Here is a 20,658-nt window from a genome sequence, read left to right as displayed (position 1 = left end):
TGACACAATTACTGTGTCCAAACTCAGGGGCTTCATTTAAAAACCTGGTCTATTTAGAGGGAGGTCCTATTCAGCTAGCTGAGAAAAATTATCTAATTAATTCATGACTAGTTTTCTTAAGAGTCCTGAAACTTTAAACACTAAGAGATTAACATGAGCAGCTGCAGCATGTTGTAGGTTTTATCTGCTGTTCTAATGAGTCTCTTCTTTAAAACAAGATGAGTCTATATATATACATATATATTTTTTTATGCCCACCTGTGATGTGATAAGTGCTTTCTTAAATGTCTCTAGTAGGATCAGCGCCTGATGACCTCACAATGGGTAACTTCTTTCAGTTGTCTAAGAAACCGAACGATACGATGTCAGAACCTCTGGTGAAGCTAGACCTTTTAATAAGTTAATGATACTCAGTTCTTGTAAGTTTCTCTTCAAGTTTAGAAATTAGTTTCAATGTTTTTGTTTTTTTGGACTGAAGGTCATTTAACGTTTTGGAGTCCTGACTTGGCTCTGTGGACGGGGGTAAAGATCAGGGTAATGGCATGGACGTTGTCCAACCTCAATGACCTGGAGCTCACCACCAAAGAGAAATCATCACATTCCAGTGGAAACGTGCAACAACGTGGTCAGCAGTTATAGGAAGCACTGGATTGTGGTAATAAAGATTTCTCCATTCGTTATTAAGAAGACTATAAATATTCTTTAACATATGATTTTTAATTAAAATATAAATTAAAAACAAGTCATTTTTATATGTTTGCTCCATTTACATTTATTTTTATTATTTGAGAGATTTTTGCCTCATTTGCTATTGGAAACAAGATGTTACTTTCATAAAATGCAAATAGATGCCTCCCTGATGGACAATTGAGCATTCAGATTTGGGTTTTCTTAGAAGCATAAGACTTTTTTGGTACCAAAATATTTATCGCAGGTTATCATTTCCCTACACAAGAGAAGCTGCGACATCTGTCACTAAACATTTCTAATTAAAGAGCCACTCTGTCTTAGTAATTTCATCCTCTGGCACTAGTTGGGGCAAGTGGCAAACACTCAAACTTGACCCCGTCTGATCTTCTCTTCTTAACATCGGTTTGCTCTGTGAAGCTTACTTTTTGGATTTACTAATTATCAAAACTTTCTACGAGTAAATGTTTTGCTCTCTCTAACTCTGGTAAACCTAATTTAATGGTCGTGTTTATGCCCACACACCTCCTCTGTCAAACTCATGGACATGATGTTAACTACAACGCAGTAGAAGACTGGCGTGCTGACATTCTCAGCTTTGCTGTTGTCTCCTGTTACATATTGACATGGTACAGTGTCGTGCTTTAAGGTTGCGCCCTAAGTTGTCTTGTTGCTTTCAGTATGTGGCACATTAGAAAGGCAGCTGCTGGATCACGAGGGTGCTTTGGAAGCGCATATCTGACAGTAAATGGTTTTAGTGTTAGTCAGGCCGTAAGATTTGTCGTGTGTCAGCCAGTGAGACAAATTTAATTTAATTTTATAGGCTATGATGTCAGAGAGCCAAATATCAGATTGCTTGCTGTGTCTTTTCGCAACACAGAGTTTAAATCTTCAGGCTCAAAGTTTCCCATGCTCGAAAAGAGAAATTTGAATCATTTTACTGCAACTGAGTGTTTTAAAACTAGTCCAGCATAGAAGATGATAGGCCTTATAGGAGCACATGTTATTTCTCAGCTCCTCTGAAGATTTTATTTTAAAGTTGTAAATTATATATTTTCAACATTTTCTCTCTTTACAACCACAAACAATGTGCTTTAATTGGATTTCAATTGATAGACTAACAAAAAATGTGCAGTTATGCAGTGGAAGGAATAGGATACATCGTTCAGATTTTTATTTACTAATGATCCAAAAAGTGTGGTATGCATCTGTATTCAACACCTGTAAATAAAATTACTTTCAAAAGGCACCAAATAAGTAAATGGAGTTCATCTATGTGTAAATTAAACTCTGCAAAAATATAACTTGGCTGTGGAGGTTTGTTAGAGAACATTAGTGATCAAACAGCATCATGAAGACCCAGAAACATCTCGTGAAGCACTGTCCAATCCAACATCTGAAATTTTAAAGGGTGTGGATTAAACGCAAACGTGCTGAGACATGGTCATCAACCTGTGAATGAGGTTGATCAAAGACAAATCTTTAAATCAGAGAAGAAGCCAGGAGATCCAGGGTAACTGTGGCCTTTTTGAAAGAGTGGCAAGAAGAAAGCCCTAGAAGTCCCAACTCCAGTTTGCCACATATGTGGAGGCGCTCTGGTCAGATTAGACTAAAATTGAACCTTTCGCCCCACATTTAAAACACCATATGATGGCTGGATGGAAAGCCCATACACAGGGTAATCCTGGAAGAAAACCTGTCAAAGGGTGCACTAGACTTGAGATTAGAGGTGGAGATTCACCTTCCACCAGGACAATTTCTCTAAACATGCAGCCAGAGCCACACTGGATTGCTTTAGATCAGAGCATATTCTTGGGTTAAAATGGCTAAATACATAATATTTGCTGTTTACAGACACTCTCCATCCAGCCTGACTGAACTTAAACTATTTTGTAAACAACATAGGAGAAAAATGCCTCTAGAGATCAGCAAAAACCCTCAGCTGTAATAATAATAAGAGGTCATTGACTTGGGGGCATGGGCGGTTCTAAAAGGGCCCCTGTACTGAAGACATAATACTTAATCAGTTACTTATGATATGTGCTGGTGCAGAGACTGTAACTGATTGGTCCCTGGGATCAATTTAGTTTTTTCTCTTTACAGTTTTACTTTAACAATGAATTTAAAATTAACGTGATGCACTTATGGCTTCAGCCGTATTGAGAAAGGATCACAGTTTTCATCTGCTAGATCAGGGGTCTGCAACCTGCAGCTCCAGAGCCACGAGTGGCATTGTGGCTCACTTCATATATGCCTTTTTTTAAATATTATTTTGCTCTGTGACCCCATGAACAAACAGTGGCCCCCAGGGGCATTTTTTGGGTTTCAAAACATTGGGTGCTTTATCCAAAATATTTAGATTGCAATAAGGCAATTTATAGGTAATTTAAAATTAAAATAATATATGACATATTGTACCAGTTCTCTGTCTCGGCTGGTTTTAGACTGAAAGTAAATTATTGTGAATCAAACAAAAAAGGTTTGCAATAATTTTATGAATGAATGAAGGACAAGGAGAAACAGTTTAGGCCTGATGAAAAACCATTTTGCTGAAGCAAATACATTTTGAGGTATTTAGAAAAGAACTTAATCTGAATTTTTGCTGACAAAACGTTTTTCCTAAACTCAGAGATGTTTACAATGGGCCAGATGAATGTGCTTCTTTTGTCATCTACATAAATTACCTTTTTTAAATGTTACATTCTCATTAAAGTGTTCCACTCTTGAGGCTCCATTGTCTTTATTCTTATATTTCAAAAAAGGAAAGTGATATAAAGTTGATTTTCCTGAATCTTAGTCAGACATTTATTTTATTATGCCAAGAGCTTTCGAAACATTTTATTAAAATTGTTCCTTCTTTTATGAACCTGTTCTTCTTTATCGCCATCTTTTCAGGCCTTCATTCCACTTCTGAAGAAATTTGGCCTGCCAAAAATAATAAAAGAAACATTTTTCAACACAGTCTTTTGTTCTGCACTGAGCATGTGAGACATCAGTGCAGTTCTTACTAATAAACACTTTGAGAGGAACGTGTGTTAAGTTGTGGTGTTTAAAATATAGCATAGATTTAGAATCAGCACAGAAGATATGAAAGAGAAGAGGGAGGTTTACTTTTGCTCTTTCTACTACGTCTTACTGGAACCAGGAGATATTTTCCTGGTTTATTGAGCAACACTTTTTTTCTGTCTACATGTAGAACTAGACTATAAGACTGGCTGCAGCCATGAGATCAATGTGTTGATCTGAAGGACTTTTAATGTGTTCAGCTACGTTAGGATTAAATGCTTTTATTTTGACTGAAGTAAAGGACCAGATATTTTCACATTATGATGCAAATCCCGCTAGAAGCTCACAGAAAAGGTTGCTGCTGTTTTCTATCACAGCCACATTTAACTTCACCTGTAGCTGAGGTGAAAGTTCCTCATCATGACCCTAAAGCTGCTCATTTTAGTGAACCTCCACCTCATGTCTTGCTGGGTGAATCAGTGATTAGCTGTAACTTACAATCAGCCCATCCTGAGTCAGCATTCAGGTTTTACCACTATCTTCGTCTGGGTTATAACGCTCAGCGTCCACCTGTTCCTGAACACACACACACACACACACACACACACCAGGCTCCCACTCTCCGGTTGGCTCTGCGGTTGCTCTGAAATGAGGCGTTCAGTGTAACTTTTCAGGTAATGAAGGAGGCAGGTCGACCTGGAGTAAACTGCTGTTCTGGACTTTTCCAGAATGGAGTCCGTCTCTGGCTGTGTGCATAGTTGCGCATTTGCGGTGCTGCGAGTGCGCAAATAGCTTTTTTTTTTTTTTCTCCTTTTAACTAATTGCGAGGTTTGGTGGAGCGGGACGTGATTATATGGAACACAATTGAAATATTCTTGTTTTTAAATAAAAATGTGAAGCCCAATACCATTTTGTGGCTCCATCTTTTTAATACTTCTAAATTTCTTCTATCAAGAAGTCCGGGGCTATTTAGAAAACATCCGGGGCTTCCAACCCAGAAGCCCAGGTCTAACTACAGTCCTGGTGGCCCCCCTTGAAAATTTGGTCTAGATCCGCCACTGTTCGAGGGGAGCTAATACAAATAAACACCACACTTTTTCACATTTTATTTTTTCACAATTATGCACTACTTTCCATTACTCCCCCCAATGGTGTACATTAATGTTTGCAGTTGTAACATGATAAAATGTGAAAAGGTTTCAAGGGGTTTCTATGTTGCCGGGGTTAATAATCCATCATGCTGAGATGCTCCTGAGATAAACTATATTTTTAACCGCTGGGTTTAAAATAAACCAAATGTGTAAATGATAGAATTTCCACAGAGCTTTGACACGATCTAAACTTTAATGAGCTGTAAAATCTTACAACTGCCCCTGTCTTAAAGTAAAAACTCCTTAGTCACATTTGTATTATTAGAACTGTAATAAACAAGTCAGAAAGATGAATGTCCTCTCACTGCTGCAAGCACATTTCTGACATGCATGTGTGTGCATGTTTCTGTTAGTCACCCTCTCTGTGTGTGTGTATAATATTTTAACCTGTTCTGCTGGCACACACACACACAGCCCTCAAAACTGAGATCTCCAAATGTAGCAGCACCCCTCCTTACATGTGTCCTGTCATTGGGTGTCAAATCTATTTAAGGCTCCCCTACTGCTCGTTGATTTCTCTCGGCCTGTCCAAAGCTCAAAGAGAAGTAGCAACATTTAATTTCAGTGTGCAGTACATCTGAGGGGGTACTGTAACTGAGAGGACTGATTTTGTGAGGGATTTATCTGTGGATTAATCATCGCAGCAGAGCGAATCCACGTCAGACGAACCACAGCACAGGGAGAATAAGTTTGGCTTCATCCTTACTTCTTCATGATCTCACCGGCTGACTTGTTTCTGGGTAGTAATGTGAGTACCTACAGTATCAGTTTGGGTGCAAAGAAAGGATTTTTATTGCTGTACAACCCATGGATTCATCCGGGGGCCCCTCTGCGTCCTTTTTACATTCAGCTGAGGAGTCTTTGGATTGCCCTTCGGCCCCGGATTCCTCCCGCCACACAACCCATGATGGCAACGCGAGTGGGCTCAGCAGCCTCAGCTATGGAGTCGGTGTTGCCTGGCACCAGCTGAGGCCCTTCCTCCCTTTCTTCCTCATCAGCTTCATGATTGTGGGCCTTGTCTATCTGATGCTGGCCATCATCTACGGGGGGCCTTTCAAAGACCCACTCTTCTTTGTCAAGTTTTATGAGCGATGGCCACGACCGACTCCTCGGCAGGAGTCCCCTGCAAAGGTTTTCACTACGGTCCCCTCTCCATCAGTTGTCCAAGTCCTTAATGGGGTGCTCAGACTCAACAATACCTCATAAACTGGAGAAACGACCTATCTCCTGTGAACATCTTGTCCACACACAGAGGACAGACTAATCTTTGACATGAAAGTCTCACAAGAAGAGCACAATCATCCCAGCCTCTGCAAAAAGTTCACTGGACAAGTCACTTAGGTGAATTATTAAACAGTAGTATGATGGTTTGGGCCTCTTTCGATGCCTCTGGGTCAGGGTGGTGTACAGTCACAGAGCAACAAATTCTGAGATGTATGAGCAATATGTAACGGAAAGTTTCAGAACATCTGTCAATGAATTAAAACAAGCAAAGCTGTTGATCTAGTAGCAATGACGTTTGTGTAAAGAGCTGTAGGTTAATATATAAAAGAGGAAATGACTAAAATTCTCCCAATTAGATGAGCAGGACTCATCAACAACTCCTGTCCACGTTGAGCAAAAGGATCCCAGAATAAATCTGAAGAAAGCATGATCTTACCAGTAACGGTTACATCATACGGGGGTGTTTTCTTCAGGCTCTAAATGATTAAGCATAGTTATTGCTGAACATGTTTTTCTCACTATTTTCAAAATGTGATTGTTTTAGGCCTCACTTTTTGCATATAAGGGTGAAAAATGTATATTATATGGCTTATAAAAATAAAAGTATTTTTAAACAGAAAGTACCACTAAATCAGAGACCAAACTAAACCATGCTTTCACAGAGAAACAAAACAGCTTCAGTTTTTAAATGGAGCTAAATCAGTTATAATAGTTTTCTTCTGTCGAGCATTTCTGAAATCACTTCACTGTCTGAATGCTTATTATCACATGAATATATGAATTTGTTTGAACTGTTTTTGTAATATTTTGCCATGTAAAGCTTTAAAATACACATTTTTAGAAATGCATGCCTGTTTTTTAGTCTGAACGTTGTTAAAGCTCATTAGAAATCTAAGCTGGGTAAGACCAGCAATATTTGAACACTGTTGTTGTTTTAGTACCAAATGCCTGTTGGCGTGCCGAGCCATTGAGTTGGCTCGGCACGCAAACATCGTACTTATCGATGTGATGACTGCTGGGGCCTTACAGTCTTTTTTAAATCTGTTTACTTAGGAACTGGTTTAATGTGCACATGAATGGGTTACATGGCTAAAAAACATACATTTAAGTAACTGACCAGAGAGAGGTAATCCTTTGCTGGAACTACCATAACATGTGGAAAAGACTCACCATTCATCACAAGCAGACAAGTGCTGGCATGTTTTTCTCCTTTGTTTTAAGAGCAGTTTTATTCCTTACTGTCTAAACACAGAGATCCTGTGAATTTCACATAATTACATGTCTTTGGCTTTTACTGGTACCATTATCACTAGCTAACAATGACACTAAAGTTTAAGCAAATTGTCCTGATTCTGTTAACAGAAGACAAAAAACTGAATCTCATAAATGTTGTGATCCATACAGATCACGTTATGTATGTATGTCATCGAGCCTTTCTTGAAAAGAATGGACTTAGCATATTATTACAAATACAGACTCTCACAATTGCACCTTATACAGATTTTTAAGATTAAACAGAGGAGAGAAAAATGCCCATTTTACTGTTTATTATACAAGCCTTGTTGGGTAATTTACAGTGCTGTGAATTTATTTTTTGTTCCCTTAAAGGTGTCTTGTGTTTTTACTTTTCTGTTGAACAAATTTTAATATCAGAAAAAGATAACAAGACTGAATATAAGTTGCATTCAAAAAAGCTATCCCAACCTATCTGGCCCTGTGTGAAGAAACAATTTACCTCTAAACCTGTTATCTGGTTCTGTTACCCTCAGTGGAAACAGATGCCGTCAAGCGATGACAATGTGTCTTTACATCTTAGTGGAGGAATTTATGTCCAGTCTTCATTGCATGGTTGTTTTAATTAATCAACATTGAAGGGTTTCATTCAATAAATTGCCTCTTTATGGTTATGCTAAAACATATCAATCAGATTTAAGTGAAAACTTTAAATAGGCCACTCCAAAAGCTTTACTTTTTTAGTGCTTCGGAGATGGACATCCTAGCATGCTTTGGAAGACTGATCTACTGCATAATCCCAGTCATTTTGAGTTTCATCAATCTAAAGCAAGTAAACCAGGTCCTGAAGCAGCAAAGCAACCCCACAGCATGACACTACTCCCACCATGTTTGACTGTTGGTATGATCATCTTTTTCTGCAATGCCTTATTAGTTGTACACGAGATGTAACGGGACACACAACTTTCAAAAAGTTCAACTTTTTTCTCGTTAGTCCACAGAATATTTTCCTAAGTCTTTTATCATAGAGACATTTACTGAGAATGAGACGGACCTTTGTGTTCTTTTTGGTTTGCATTGATTTTAGCCCTAGAACTCTCCCAGGGATGGCATTTTGCCCAGTTTCTCTGTCTGAAATCATGCTAAATTGTGAACATTTACCTTAACTGGAGCAAGTGAGGCCTGCTAAGCTTTAGATGTTTTCCGGTTTCGTTTGTGTCCTCCTGGATAATGATTTTGGTAAGTCAGACTGGGAAGGTGAATCACTTTTCCACATTTTCTCCATTTGTAAATAATGGCTCTCACTGGGGTTCACTGGAATCCCAAAGACTTTTAAATGGTTTTTCAAGCATTTTCAGCCTGGCAGATGTGAATGACTTTGTTTCTCAACTGTTGTTGAATTTTGTTAAATCAGGGCATAATGTGTTGCTTTTAATGTGTTGCTTTTTGTTTTTTTTTTCCTGAAAAAATGAAATCATCTTTTGAAATGGCTTTTTGTATTGGTGACCTGTGGGAAAGACAGAGAAAACATAAAAAATCTGTGGGTGGACAAACGTTTTCACACCTCTCTACTTACTTTTATTTCAAACTGTTTATCGGGTCATCAAAGTATTCATAATATCTGGTTAAATTCAAAAATAGTGCTAAAAGTTACTCTCAGAGCGAAAAAAAAATTTGGTAACTGCCTTTTTTTGCTCTCCATCTTTGGGATATTCTTTGAAATATCATCAGGTTTCACACACCTCTGTTTCTGCATATTTTCAAAGGGTCAGCTTAATTCTAATATGAAATAAAATGTCAGATATATGCCAACATCTTCGCCATAACTTCCTTGAATAATAAAGATATTACTACTGCTGCTAATAATAATAATATTTACTATTATTATTATTTTGTTCTTGTTGAGTTATTATTGAATAGTTGAATGAATCACAAATAATGATGAGTCCAAATAGAGAGAGGAGGTGGAACACCTGGTGCAGTGGTTCAGAGAAAACAACCTCTGCATCAATGTGAAGAAGACTAAGGAAATGGTAGTGGATTTCAGAATGGACAAGCACCCTGTTCCTCCCCTGCACATCGGAGGAGCAGCTGTGGAAGTGGTCCCCAGCTTCAGGTACCTGGGTGTGCACATATCCAATGACCTCATCTGGAGTGCCAACACTTTCCTTCTGGTCAGGAAGGCTCACCAGCATCTCTACTTCCTCAGGAAACAGGAATGCTGGACTTGGGAGCTCAGTCCTGAGAATCTTCTACCACTGTGCGGTGGAGAGCGTCTTCTGCACCTGAATCACTGTATGGCACGGCAGCTGCACTGCTGCTGAGAGGAAGGCTCTGCAGCGGGTGGTAAAGGCTGCACAGAGGACTGTGGGGGGCAGTCCTCTCACCACCTTGGACCTCTACACAGCACGATGCAGTGGGGGTCCCTCCGCATCATGAAGGACTCCACCCATCTCACACACAGGCTGTTTCAGCTCCTTCCCTCAGGCAAGCCGCTGAGGAGCATTCAGAGCAAGCCCACCAGGCTCAGAAACAGCTTCTTCCCTGAAGCTGTCAGATTTCTGAACATGAGCCACACTCTGTAGACTCTCTCACTACACACTGACCTGCACTAGACACTTCACCCACCCAAGGTGCAATAATTTACTCACTTATAGGTGCAATATTAAGGACTACTCCATGCTTTACATGTGTATTTAATACTTTGCGGAGTTAATTGCAGCTTCACCATTTAACTGTGTATATTTCTTTTGTTTTTGTTTTTTTGCTGCACATATTTTTACTGATTGCAATTCATTGATAGATTTAGCTTTGTATGTTATACTTAGTTTTCTTTTTACTTAAGTATTAGGTTACGAATTTCGTACCTTAACATGTAAATATGAACTGTTATGACAATAAAAACCCTTGAATCCTAATTCAAACCCCAGAATCAAAGATAGTGCCCTTATAATATCGTAGTTGTGGTGATCTGGTATGATATGTATATTATATATTCCAATCTTTCTTTCTTATATTATGTAAAAGTAGACCACAGATTCAATGTTATTTTGATTTCAAGTCAACAAAATTGGCAAAATCCAATTAAAATTTGATGCCGTTTTTGACATTAGCTTTGTTTTGATATTTAAACGAAGACGGAAGTACAGAAACTCTCTTGATTTTATTAGTCTTTGGCATCCTGACCGTCTGAGTTTGGCTTTGGTGATTGTAGACTGTCGCCACCTTGTGGCCTAGCGGCAAACTACAATGTTTCCCATCGCGATTTGCTGTTGACCACCAAACTGACCAGTGGCTGACCTCTCCTAATCAGACGGAAATTAAAAAAAGAGAAGCAAATACAATTCATTCTTTCGTCCTGCTAAAAAAAATAAAATAAAATAGCAAAAAATGTTTTGGACGTCAGAATAAATTTGAACAGGGCCCTTTAAGGCGGTAAGTAAAGGCGGCGTCGTACACCTGCGTCTGTTTTACTGGAGCCTTATTTAGCTAGCAGAAACATTTTAGTTTTAGCGGTAAATGTCGGTAGAAGTTTTAGACTGTATTTTGTGATGTGTGTGACATGTTAACTAACAGCGGGTGTGTCATGACTGATTTTAAAAGGCTTATTTTGGACAGTTTAGTCTAATAGTTAGCCTGCCGTCCGTGATGCTAAACTCGGGTGTGCTTTGATCCCAGCGACTTGCCTTTGCACATGGATCCCAGTTCACATACGTCTAAGGTGATGATTTTAACTTATGTATATATATATAAATAATATAATGAATTCAGTTAGTTAAAGAGGAAGTCATAAAGTCATTTTAATGTGCAAGTTTTTGCTAAAGAAAGCTGAGAAGGTTATAAATAGGTTGGAATAAATAGGTTAGTTATGTTTATAATACCATTTCATATGCACGTCAATCAGTTACATGTTTACAGCTTAATATAAAATAAAAGTCACCTATATTTCAGTGACTTTAGTTTTTAGTTTTTGCATGCAGTCTTTAGAAGCAAGACACTGATTTATTTACAAATTAATGGACTTTTATTGTCCATTAACTTTTTTTTTTTTGCAATTCAAACAAATGCTGTGATGCATTTATTTTATATAATGTTAAGGTGGATTTTTATGAAAATGAAAAGAATCACATAATCGAGTCTTGCCATAAAAATGCTGAAAGCATGCTTAGATTGCCTAATAATCTGATTCGTCTTCACTCTATGCCTCTTGTCTTTTCCTTTGAAGTGGATGGAGAAATGTGGTGCTACCAAAAACCAGGGTTTGAAGCCCTCCTTCTCACTGAGCTGCAGAGGCAACAACAGTGCAGCCAGTTCTGTGACACTTTGCTCAAAGCCGGAGGTATAAACACTCGCAAATTAGTATAAATCCTTTTTTTAATGAGTAATATTCATGAGGTTGCTGTTGATAATTGCTTGTAGATAAAATATTTCCATATAGGACTGTGCAAAGGCCTTGATTTATCTATATTTTATTTAGGCTTTGCATCTTAGGAACCAGAAAGTCTTGAAAGCTGTTGTAAATTGGTCCTTATCAGTAGTTATCCAGGCTTTCCAAAATGTTTTTGGAAGCTTTTCTTCGGTCTTCAGCATCTTTATTCTTCATTATGACTGCACCACCTGATTAATTTCCAAGGAATGCCTTTGTTGTGTTCCACTGTGACCAATGAATCATTCAGGCATAAGCAGTCTCATACATTTAAGTCTTGTGTCTTCACAACATTGGTTCAGCCTTGCCCCACTGGTGTTTTCTTTTAGTTTTTCCTTTTTCTGTTTTTTAAACACACACAGCTCAATATGCTTTCATGATCAGTGACAAGGCCTGGACAGAAAGTGATTAAAAAAGCAGCTAAAGTCCATAGAAAAACGTTGAAAGACATTAAGAAACCATTAAGAACGGTTCTCAGTCCGTACGCAGTCTTTCAACGTATGTCATCCATCCATCAAAAATCCATCCATCCATCTTTGTATCATCCATTCATCCAGGATGCAGAAACTTTGACTTAAAATGAAGACACACTTTAAAAGGTTATGAGGAAGTCTGGCTCCTGTGTTAGAGGTGCACAGTGTGGTTGTGTCAGTTTACAAGGTTTTTAACACTAAGCTTTTATTATCAGGTGTATCAGTGCCAGCACACAGTTGCATTCTGTCAGCCATTAGCCCTCACGTCTCCTCTGCTCTGTCGTCCATACCGACGCCCCCTTCTGGACAGAGCCGTCTCCTGGAGTTTCAGCCACTGAGAGCCTGCACCCTGCTGCACATCATCAGGCTCCTTTACTCTGGAGAGATGGCCGGGGAGGGGGAAAGCGAAAAGCAGGAGGCCATCTATGCTGCAGCCCAGCTTGGCATCAACGGGTTGGTGGAGGTGACGAAAAGCAGGGGAAGGCTTGGCGGAGGGATGAAGCAGTACACAGAGGTGGGAGTCCAAACGGAGCCCCTGAGGATGGAGGAAGATGAAGGGAGAACGGTCGGGTGGAGAAGAGAAGTGAGGGATGGGTTCACTTATCTGTGGAAAGAGATGCTTTCAGACAGAGGAAGAGACATGGGGACTCAAACAGAGGAGCAGCTCGTAAACTCATGCACTCCTGCTCCCCCAGCCGTGACCTATGAGACCATCGATATCAGTGCTCTCCAGAGTTTAGTGCAGACAGATGCTCAACAGTTTGTCCCTGTCACATTGGTCTATCCGCTAGATGAAAACCAAGTGGTACAATGTTCCTCTACTTCTTCAAAATGTCTGCAAGAATCCATAACATCTGGAAGCACATCTGTAGCCATTGTAGCACCACAACGCACACCTGTGTGTCCTCCTCTCCCTCATTTTTCCACCCAGGCAGCCTCTTGTGTGGCTGACACTCAGAGCTGTGGGGCTGACCCTAACCCTAAGGAGTGGGAAGGCGAAAGGTTGGAGCAGTTTGAGGGAAACATCGCGGGATTCATCAACTACTTCTTGAACCCCGAGAGCAGTGAGAACTCCAGCAGGGGCAGGGGAAGGGGAGGGAGGAGGCCAAGAGGTGCCAGGGGAGCCAGGATAGGACAGCAGAGAACCAGGAGACCCAAAGGGAGGACAGCAGGGAGGGGACGGGGCAGATTCACTCAGTTGGTGGATGTGCAGGAGATTGGGGTGGGCAAGCTGCAGAAGGTGTTTCTGCACAGGTGGGTGGTGATAACGCCCAGAACAGGTCAGGGTGGAGGCACAGTGGGCAGAAAATTGTACCAAAAGCCCAGAGAGGAGCTGGAGCCAGCCCAGAAATATCAGAGAAGGAGAGCACGTGGAAAAGTGTTTGAGGTGGACCAGAGTCGGGACGTGCAGCAGGGCTGTGATGGAGGGGTAACACACACCCAGCGGGGCCGGAGGAACACAACACAGCAGCTTACCAAGGTGAGTGAATATAATCACAAACAGCCTTACAGTTGGGAATGATTTAATTTTCCATTAAGATCCTGGGAAAATATATCTACAACATCAACACAATAAAGGTTAAATCATTTTCAACCAATAGTTGTGGTCTATATAAATAAAAAATGCCAAGCATATTCAACCAATACTACATTGTTTTTTTGTGTCCAGTAAAAAAATGACAAATCTAAAATGGAAATACTTAAAATGTGCCCTGAATCCATCAGTTCAGATCACTGAATGCCAGTTGATTTTATCATGTAATAACCTCAAACTTCAGTTTATTTTATTGACATTTTATATGATACTTCAACACAAAGCAGTACTTGACTGAAGTCCTTAATGGAAGGAAAAGCTGCATTGTTTTTTATTTTCTTTACAAATCAAAACCTAAACATTGTGACGTGTATTTGGATCCAATCCCAGAGTCAGCACAGTTTAGAACCACGTTTTGGTGCAGTTACAAGTCTCTTGAGGTACATCGCTACCAGCTCTACACATCTACAGACTAAAGTTGTTGCACAAAAAAACATTCAGTCTGATTGGATGGAAAACGTCTGTGAACATCAACTTCTAAGTCTTACCACAGATTCTCAGTTGGATTTAGACCTGGGCTTTGACTAGACCATTCTAACAGATCAATATGCTTTGATCAGATCCGCTCCATCGTAGCTCAGGCTGTAGGTTTAGGCTCCTGCTAGAAGATGAACCTCCTTCCCATTCTCAGACCTTGTGCAGCTTCTTCCAGCATTTCCTTGTCTTTATCTCTATCCACCCTCCCATCCATTCTAAGCAGCTTCTCTGTCTTTGCTAAAGAAAAGCATGATGCTGCCAATACCATGTTTCACTGTAGGGATGGTGTGTTCAGGGTCATGTGCACTGTTCGTTTTCATAGTTATTTATAAAGGCTAGATTTGTGGAATGCAAAACTATTGGTAATCTTGTGATAAGATTCTCCAAAGTGAAGTGTGCATCTCTGCAACTCCTCCAGAGTTGTCATGGACTTAATGGCTGCTCTACCTTGTGTTGCTCTTTCACATGCAAGATTCTTATTTTGCAACAAATGTTTTTTTTTATTTATAATTAGGGCTTAAAATTTATTTTTATTACCACAAGAAAGCTCTCAATAAATAGAAATATGTTTGCTTTTTTAACCTTTTTCTCCAGGGTTTCTCTGGTTTAACTTAGAGGCCTGAGTTTCCTGTAACCAGACACATAGTTTGGTATCTTTTGCTTCATAATCTACTTTTTTCTCTCTTTCATTCTAGGCCAGTCTTTTCTGCAATCCCTCCCTACCCCCGATGCTTTCACCTCCCGCGCCGTATGTTTCCCCAGCATTGTCCCTGCACCACACCCCCCAGGTGCCTCCTCCAGCTCCTCCGCCTCATGAGGACCAGCCTGAACAAATCGATCGTCTACTGGAAGAAGTCATGATGGGCCTGGATATTTTACCGAATAACAAAGCTACCCATTCACAGTTTCCCCTTCCAACAAGCAGCAACACCGTTAGCTCCTCTGGCAGCTCTGCTGTCCAAAACAAACAACAGACCCAGATTATCCGCTCTGGGGTGCCAGTGCTGCAGCAGCAATGCGAGGGGGAGCTAAATGACATGCTGGAAAACCTCCTTCAATTATTTGAGCAGCATGATGAAAGCAGTAACACCAGGAAAGAGGACGAAACACAAGATAAGAGTTCTTCAGAGGCCAGTCAGCCACTCGCTGTCCTGAGAAAAGACACAAGAGTCAAGGGTCATGGGGAAACACCTCGTCTACAGCCTCAAGTCAATCACTCTCAGACACCTGGAGTACAAAGGGATGATGCCGATCTATCAAACAACCACCTGCAGACGCAAGAAGCGTCGCCGTGTTCGGCCGTTTTCTCTGAAAACTCTGAAGAGAAAACCATCCCACTAACAAAGAAACCAAAGAAAAGAATGACAAACCTGTTCTCATTAGAGAAGAAGAAGCCATCATCACAGGATTCAAAGGCCACATCAGTTCAGGATCAGACAGAGCTGCAGCTGCAGCAGATCCCGGTGGTGAGACTGGAGAGGAACAGCTTGCTGTCAGTCAGATCGGTGCTCTGTCAGAGCCCCGAGGAAAAGGTGACTAAACTCTCCGAAATCTGCTTAAGTTTCCTATATTCTCAGCTTTTCGTAAGGCATAAAAATCTCATTAGTAGAGCGAAAATGGCAGCTAAACCCCCATGATGTTCTGTCCAACTGAAAAGTATGTGAGTAGGCAAAACTGGATCATCTACAGGTCCTTCTCAAAATATTAGCATATTGTGATAAAGTTCATTATTTTCCATAATGTAATGATGAAAATTTAACATTCATATATTTTAGATTCCTTGCACACTAACTGAAATATTTCAGGTCTTTTATTGTCTTAATACGGATGATTTTGGCATACAGCTCATGAAAACCCAAAATTCCTATCTCACAAAATTAGCATATTTCATCCGACCAATAAAAGAAAAGTGTTTTTAATACAAAAAACGTCAACCTTCAAATAATCATGTACAGTTATGCACTCAATACTTGGTCGGGAATCCTTTTGCAGAAATGACTGCTTCAATGCGGCGTGGCATGGAGGCAATCAGCCTGTGGCACTGCTGAGGTCTTATGGAGGCCCAGGATGCTTCGATAGCGGCCTTTAGCTCATCCAGAGTGTTGGGTCTTGAGTCTCTCAACGTTCTCTTCACAATATCCCACAGATTCTCTATGGGGTTCAGGTCAGGAGAGTTGGCAGGCCAATTGAGCACAGTGATACCATGGTCAGTAAACCATTTACCAGTGGTTTTGGCACTGTGAGCAGGTGCCAGGTTGTGCTGAAAAATGAAATCTTCATCTCCATAAAGCTTTTCAGCAGATGGAAGCATGAAGTGCTCCAAAATCTCCTGATAGCTAGCTGCATTGACCCTGCCCTTGATAAAACACAGTGGACCAACACCAGCAGCTGACACGGCACCCCAGACCATCACTGACTGTGGGTACTTGACACTGGACTTCTGGCATTTTGGCATTTCCTTCTCCCCAGTCTTCCTCCAGACTCTGGCACCTTCATTTCCGAATGACATGCAGAATTTGCTTTCATCCGAAAAAAGTACTTTGGACCACTGAGCAACAGTCCAGTGCTGCTTCTCTGTAGCCCAGGTCAGGCGCTTCTGCCGCTGTTTCTGGTTCAAAAGTGGCTTGACCTGGGGAATGCGGCACCTGTAGCCCATTTCCTGCACACGCCTGTGCACGGTGGCTCTGGATGTTTCTACTCCAGACTCAGTCCACTGCTTCCGCAGGTCCCCCAAGGTCTGGAATCGGCCCTTCTCCACAATCTTCCTCAGGGTCCGGTCACCTCTTCTCGTTGTGCAGCGTTTTCTGCCACACCTTTTCCTTCCCACAAACTTCCCACTGAGGTGCCTTGATACAGCACTCTGGGAACAGCCTATTCGTTCAGAAATGTCTTTCTGTGTCTTACCCTCTTGCTTGAGGGTGTCAATAGTGGCCTTCTGGACAGCAGTCAGGTCGGCAGTCTTACCCATGATTGGGATTTTGAGTGATGAACCAGGCTGGGAGTTTTAAAGGCCTCAGGAATCTTTTGCAGGTGTTTAGAGTTAACTCATTGATTCAGATGATTAGGTTCATAGCTCGTTTAGAGACCCTTTTAATGATATGCTAATTTTGTGAGATAGGAATTTTGGGTTTTCATGAGCTGTATGCCAAAATCATCCGTATTAAGACAATAAAAGACCTGAAATATTTCAGTTAGTGTGCAATGAATCTAAAATATATGAATGTTAAATTTTCATCATGACATTATGGAAAATAATGAACTTTATCACAACATGCTAATATTTTGAGAAGGACCTGTATGTGGACTGGAACATCATCAAAAATGTATTATATCTCAATAACTCAGCCCAAAAAGCCCAGATTCATTACACAGTGATATATTTCAGGGATTTCTTTCTGCTAATGATTATGACTGTCGTGGAAAAATTAGCTTAATCAAGCACTGTTGTGATGAAATCACGTTTATTAAATCACATCTTGTACAAGATCAGAGCAGTTTCTCTAAAAAAAAACTGAACATTACGTAAGAATAAGAGATTCCTGTTTAATGCAAAGTGTGAACCATGTTTCGGCATTCTTAAGTCAAGCAATAAGCGGAGATATTGCTTTGATCAGTTGGTGACACAGCTGTAGGCATGATCCTGTAATAACTGCTAAAGGTGTTTAGAGTTTAAAATGACTGATTGTTGAAATTATTACGCTCTACAATATCAACCTTTTAGAAAAAGGAGTTGGTTTATGTGGATGAAGCTGAATGTGACAACTACAGCATTTACAGAAAATGATTTTCCTCTAATATTTCCTTTAGAGTCCATCAGAAGCACAGACCTCAGTGAAATGCTCCCTTTGGGGCCATTTTGGAAAGAAATGGGTCACAAAGTCCTACCCAATCAGGAGCAGACTTAAAGAAGTACAAATCAAGGTGAGCATGAACCTTCATGGTAAGTCAAATTACATTTTCCAAAGAGTTAAGTTCAGAGCCATTGCAGAAGTTCAATGTCAGACTGCTGTATCCGTTTCAAAACCAGTTTTGAGGTGCCGTTGTGACTGTTGACCCCAGCTTTGTCCATATTTCAACCATCTGTCGCCTCCGATGAAAAGAACATGGAAAGGACGCTCAAGAAAAACTCAGGAACCAACAAGGTCGAAGCCTATCATGAACAAAATACTGCTGGAACGTCTGAGTGGGAGAAGATATGTTCAAGAAAGAAGCCTCTGTTCAAAACGAGACACCACCAAGCATTACTGTAATCCGCAGCAATTCACAGGAACACTATACCAACTCTCCATGGTGGTGGCAGCATCATCCTGAGGGTCGGTCTCATTGTCAGCGGTACTGGACTGACCTAAAATTTGAGCATGCCTGGGTGTTCCAATAGTACAATGATCCCAAACACACTTCAGAACTGGTTTTGGATGGGTATCACTAAACTGGAATGGACATTTGAAATGGTTCCAACCTTAATCATGTTGAAATTTGTGGGTTATGCTTAAAAGCTAAGTTATTGTTTCATGAACTCCACCAGTTCTGGCTGGAAGAGTGGCCAAATATGCATCCAGAATGACACCGGGACATTGTTCATGGCCTCAAAAAGTGTTGTTGGTCTGCAAGGTGCGAAAGATCTTCCAGTCACTGGTGCGATCTCTCTGTGTATTTGAGCCTGTATGTATGGATTAGACAAAACCCACAATCTTTTCAAACTTGTGTACCTAGTTGTCCTAATTGTCATTTATCCTTCATTGTTAATGAAGGATAAATGAATCCACTGCCAAACAACGTCAAGATAAATCATTGAGAAAGTTAACAATGTTTAATTGTTTTTCAGGAGTTTATGCCTTTTCTAGAACAGAAACTTGAAAAGAAAGCAGACAAGCCGAGAAGATGCAGGAGGGGCGGGCCAAAGAAAAATGAAAATCTTCTTAGTTCATCTCATATTGAGAGTTCACCAACTCTAGTTCAACCACAGTCTATGGGTTTCTGTTGCACAAATGACCAAACGGACAAAAAGCCAGAGGGTCATAAAGAAGACTTGATAAAAGAGGTGAAAGGACCCACGGAAAGAGGAATAAAACGAGGAGTAGAATCTATGAAGGAGACCGGTGATCATGTCCTTCTAGACAAGAGAATTTGCTTAGATCAGACAACTACCAGGGAAACGTTCGCACCGAGCTCTCAGTCTGCAGACTTTCTCTCTGCAGCAGCAACTTTAGAGCAAGAGGAGGTAATTGACGTAGAAACTGTTTCACTGAGCAGCTCAACAGGTTGTTTACAGGAAGCAAAACAAGTGGAAGAACCAATCAGCAAAGCTGAGGGAAGTTTATCAGGTGAAGACACACAGAGTCCTGATGAGATTATCGATGTGGACGGAGACCAAGAAGACTCTGCTGAGACTATTTGGTACAAAGAGGATCATTCACCCCAGGAGAGGTGCTCTGTTTCACCGTCACATTCTGACAAAGAGTTCGGTCTGGAATGGACGGGAAAATGTGATAAAGATACCGAGATTGAGGATATCGATGTCATTGGGGGTTCGAGTCCAGCCCCAGATCCTGTGATCATTAGCTGGACAGAGTCCTCAGAAGGTGAGGAGGAAGGCAGAGAAGACGAGGAAGTCGATGTTGTTGGAGAAAAGATGGATGGCACTTCTGTGACGCTCTCTGCTGTGGGTCAAATGGAGATCAGCCAGACTGAGGTGCTCTCTTATTGACCCACATCCACTTCACTAATTTTGTGTTCAGGATCGGTCTAAATTTAGCCAAACATGAAAGAGACGTAACAAAAAGTATTGGTTCAATGAATACGTTTAAAATGTGTTGCTGTTGTTTTAAATGCTACAGTATTATCAGGGATTTTTGTTGTGATCCAAACTCTGGCAACATAAAAAGGAAAGTTAAATATATGCTTTATAAAGCAAACTGGAAAACAGCAGTATACCATTTAATCTGTTTTAGTCAAGGAACAGGGTTTTTTAAGTTTTCACAGCTAATTTGTGACTGTTCAGTAGACTGTTCAACAAGGTTTGTTTTAGCTGTAAAGATCAGTTGGGAGAGTTTTGAAGCCAAAAGAAACAGGTCTTTTAGTGCCTGAAGAAACTAGGATTGTTATATTGGTTGTAAATAGAACTGATCATTTCAGCTCTGCTATGATTTGTTAAATGTTTCAGGACAACATTCGTGGACCATGTTTTATCGTTGTTTGGCAGCGTACACTGTGCCACTTTTCTAGTATCTGATTTTGACAATAAAAATGTTGTTTTCACAGGACATGGAATGGATTGTTCTTGTGTTGATAGATAGATAGATAGATAGATAGATAGATAGATAGATAGATAGATAGATAGATAGATAGATAGATAGATAGATAGATTGCACTCTCCATGCAAGAACC

At 40.4% G+C, this 20,658-nt stretch overlaps 1 protein-coding gene and 1 long non-coding RNA gene across 3 annotated transcripts; both read left to right on the top strand.

The window, feature by feature from the left end:
- Positions 1-5,368: 5,368 nt before the first annotated feature.
- Positions 5,369-9,113, top strand: LOC124860685. Its single transcript, XR_007036413.1, has 2 exons — positions 5,369-5,592; positions 5,695-9,113. It is a non-coding gene; the product is annotated as an uncharacterized LOC124860685 (long non-coding RNA).
- A 1,441-nt stretch (positions 9,114-10,554) lies between these two features.
- LOC124860668 lies at positions 10,555-20,534 on the top strand. Of its 2 annotated transcripts, XM_047354159.1 has the most exons (7): positions 10,555-10,736; positions 10,980-11,022; positions 11,527-11,640; positions 12,416-13,680; positions 14,967-15,803; positions 18,079-18,192; positions 19,097-20,534. In XM_047354159.1, the coding sequence occupies exons 3-7, from the start codon at positions 11,538-11,540 to the stop codon at positions 19,976-19,978; spliced, it is 3,201 nt and encodes a 1,066-aa protein (XP_047210115.1). In that variant the 5' UTR covers positions 10,555-10,736; positions 10,980-11,022; positions 11,527-11,537; the 3' UTR covers positions 19,979-20,534. The 2 variants fall into 2 exon arrangements, with proteins under 2 accessions (XP_047210115.1, XP_047210114.1); XM_047354158.1 differs by lacking the exon at positions 10,980-11,022.
- The last annotated feature ends 124 nt before the right edge of the window (positions 20,535-20,658 follow it).

This window comes from Girardinichthys multiradiatus, chromosome 23 (genome assembly GCF_021462225.1).
Source record: "Girardinichthys multiradiatus isolate DD_20200921_A chromosome 23, DD_fGirMul_XY1, whole genome shotgun sequence".
Lineage (NCBI taxonomy): Eukaryota > Metazoa > Chordata > Actinopteri > Cyprinodontiformes > Goodeidae > Girardinichthys > Girardinichthys multiradiatus.
The sequence above is the reverse complement of the archived record's forward strand: the minus strand, read 5'-3'. Positions and strand labels throughout refer to the sequence as shown.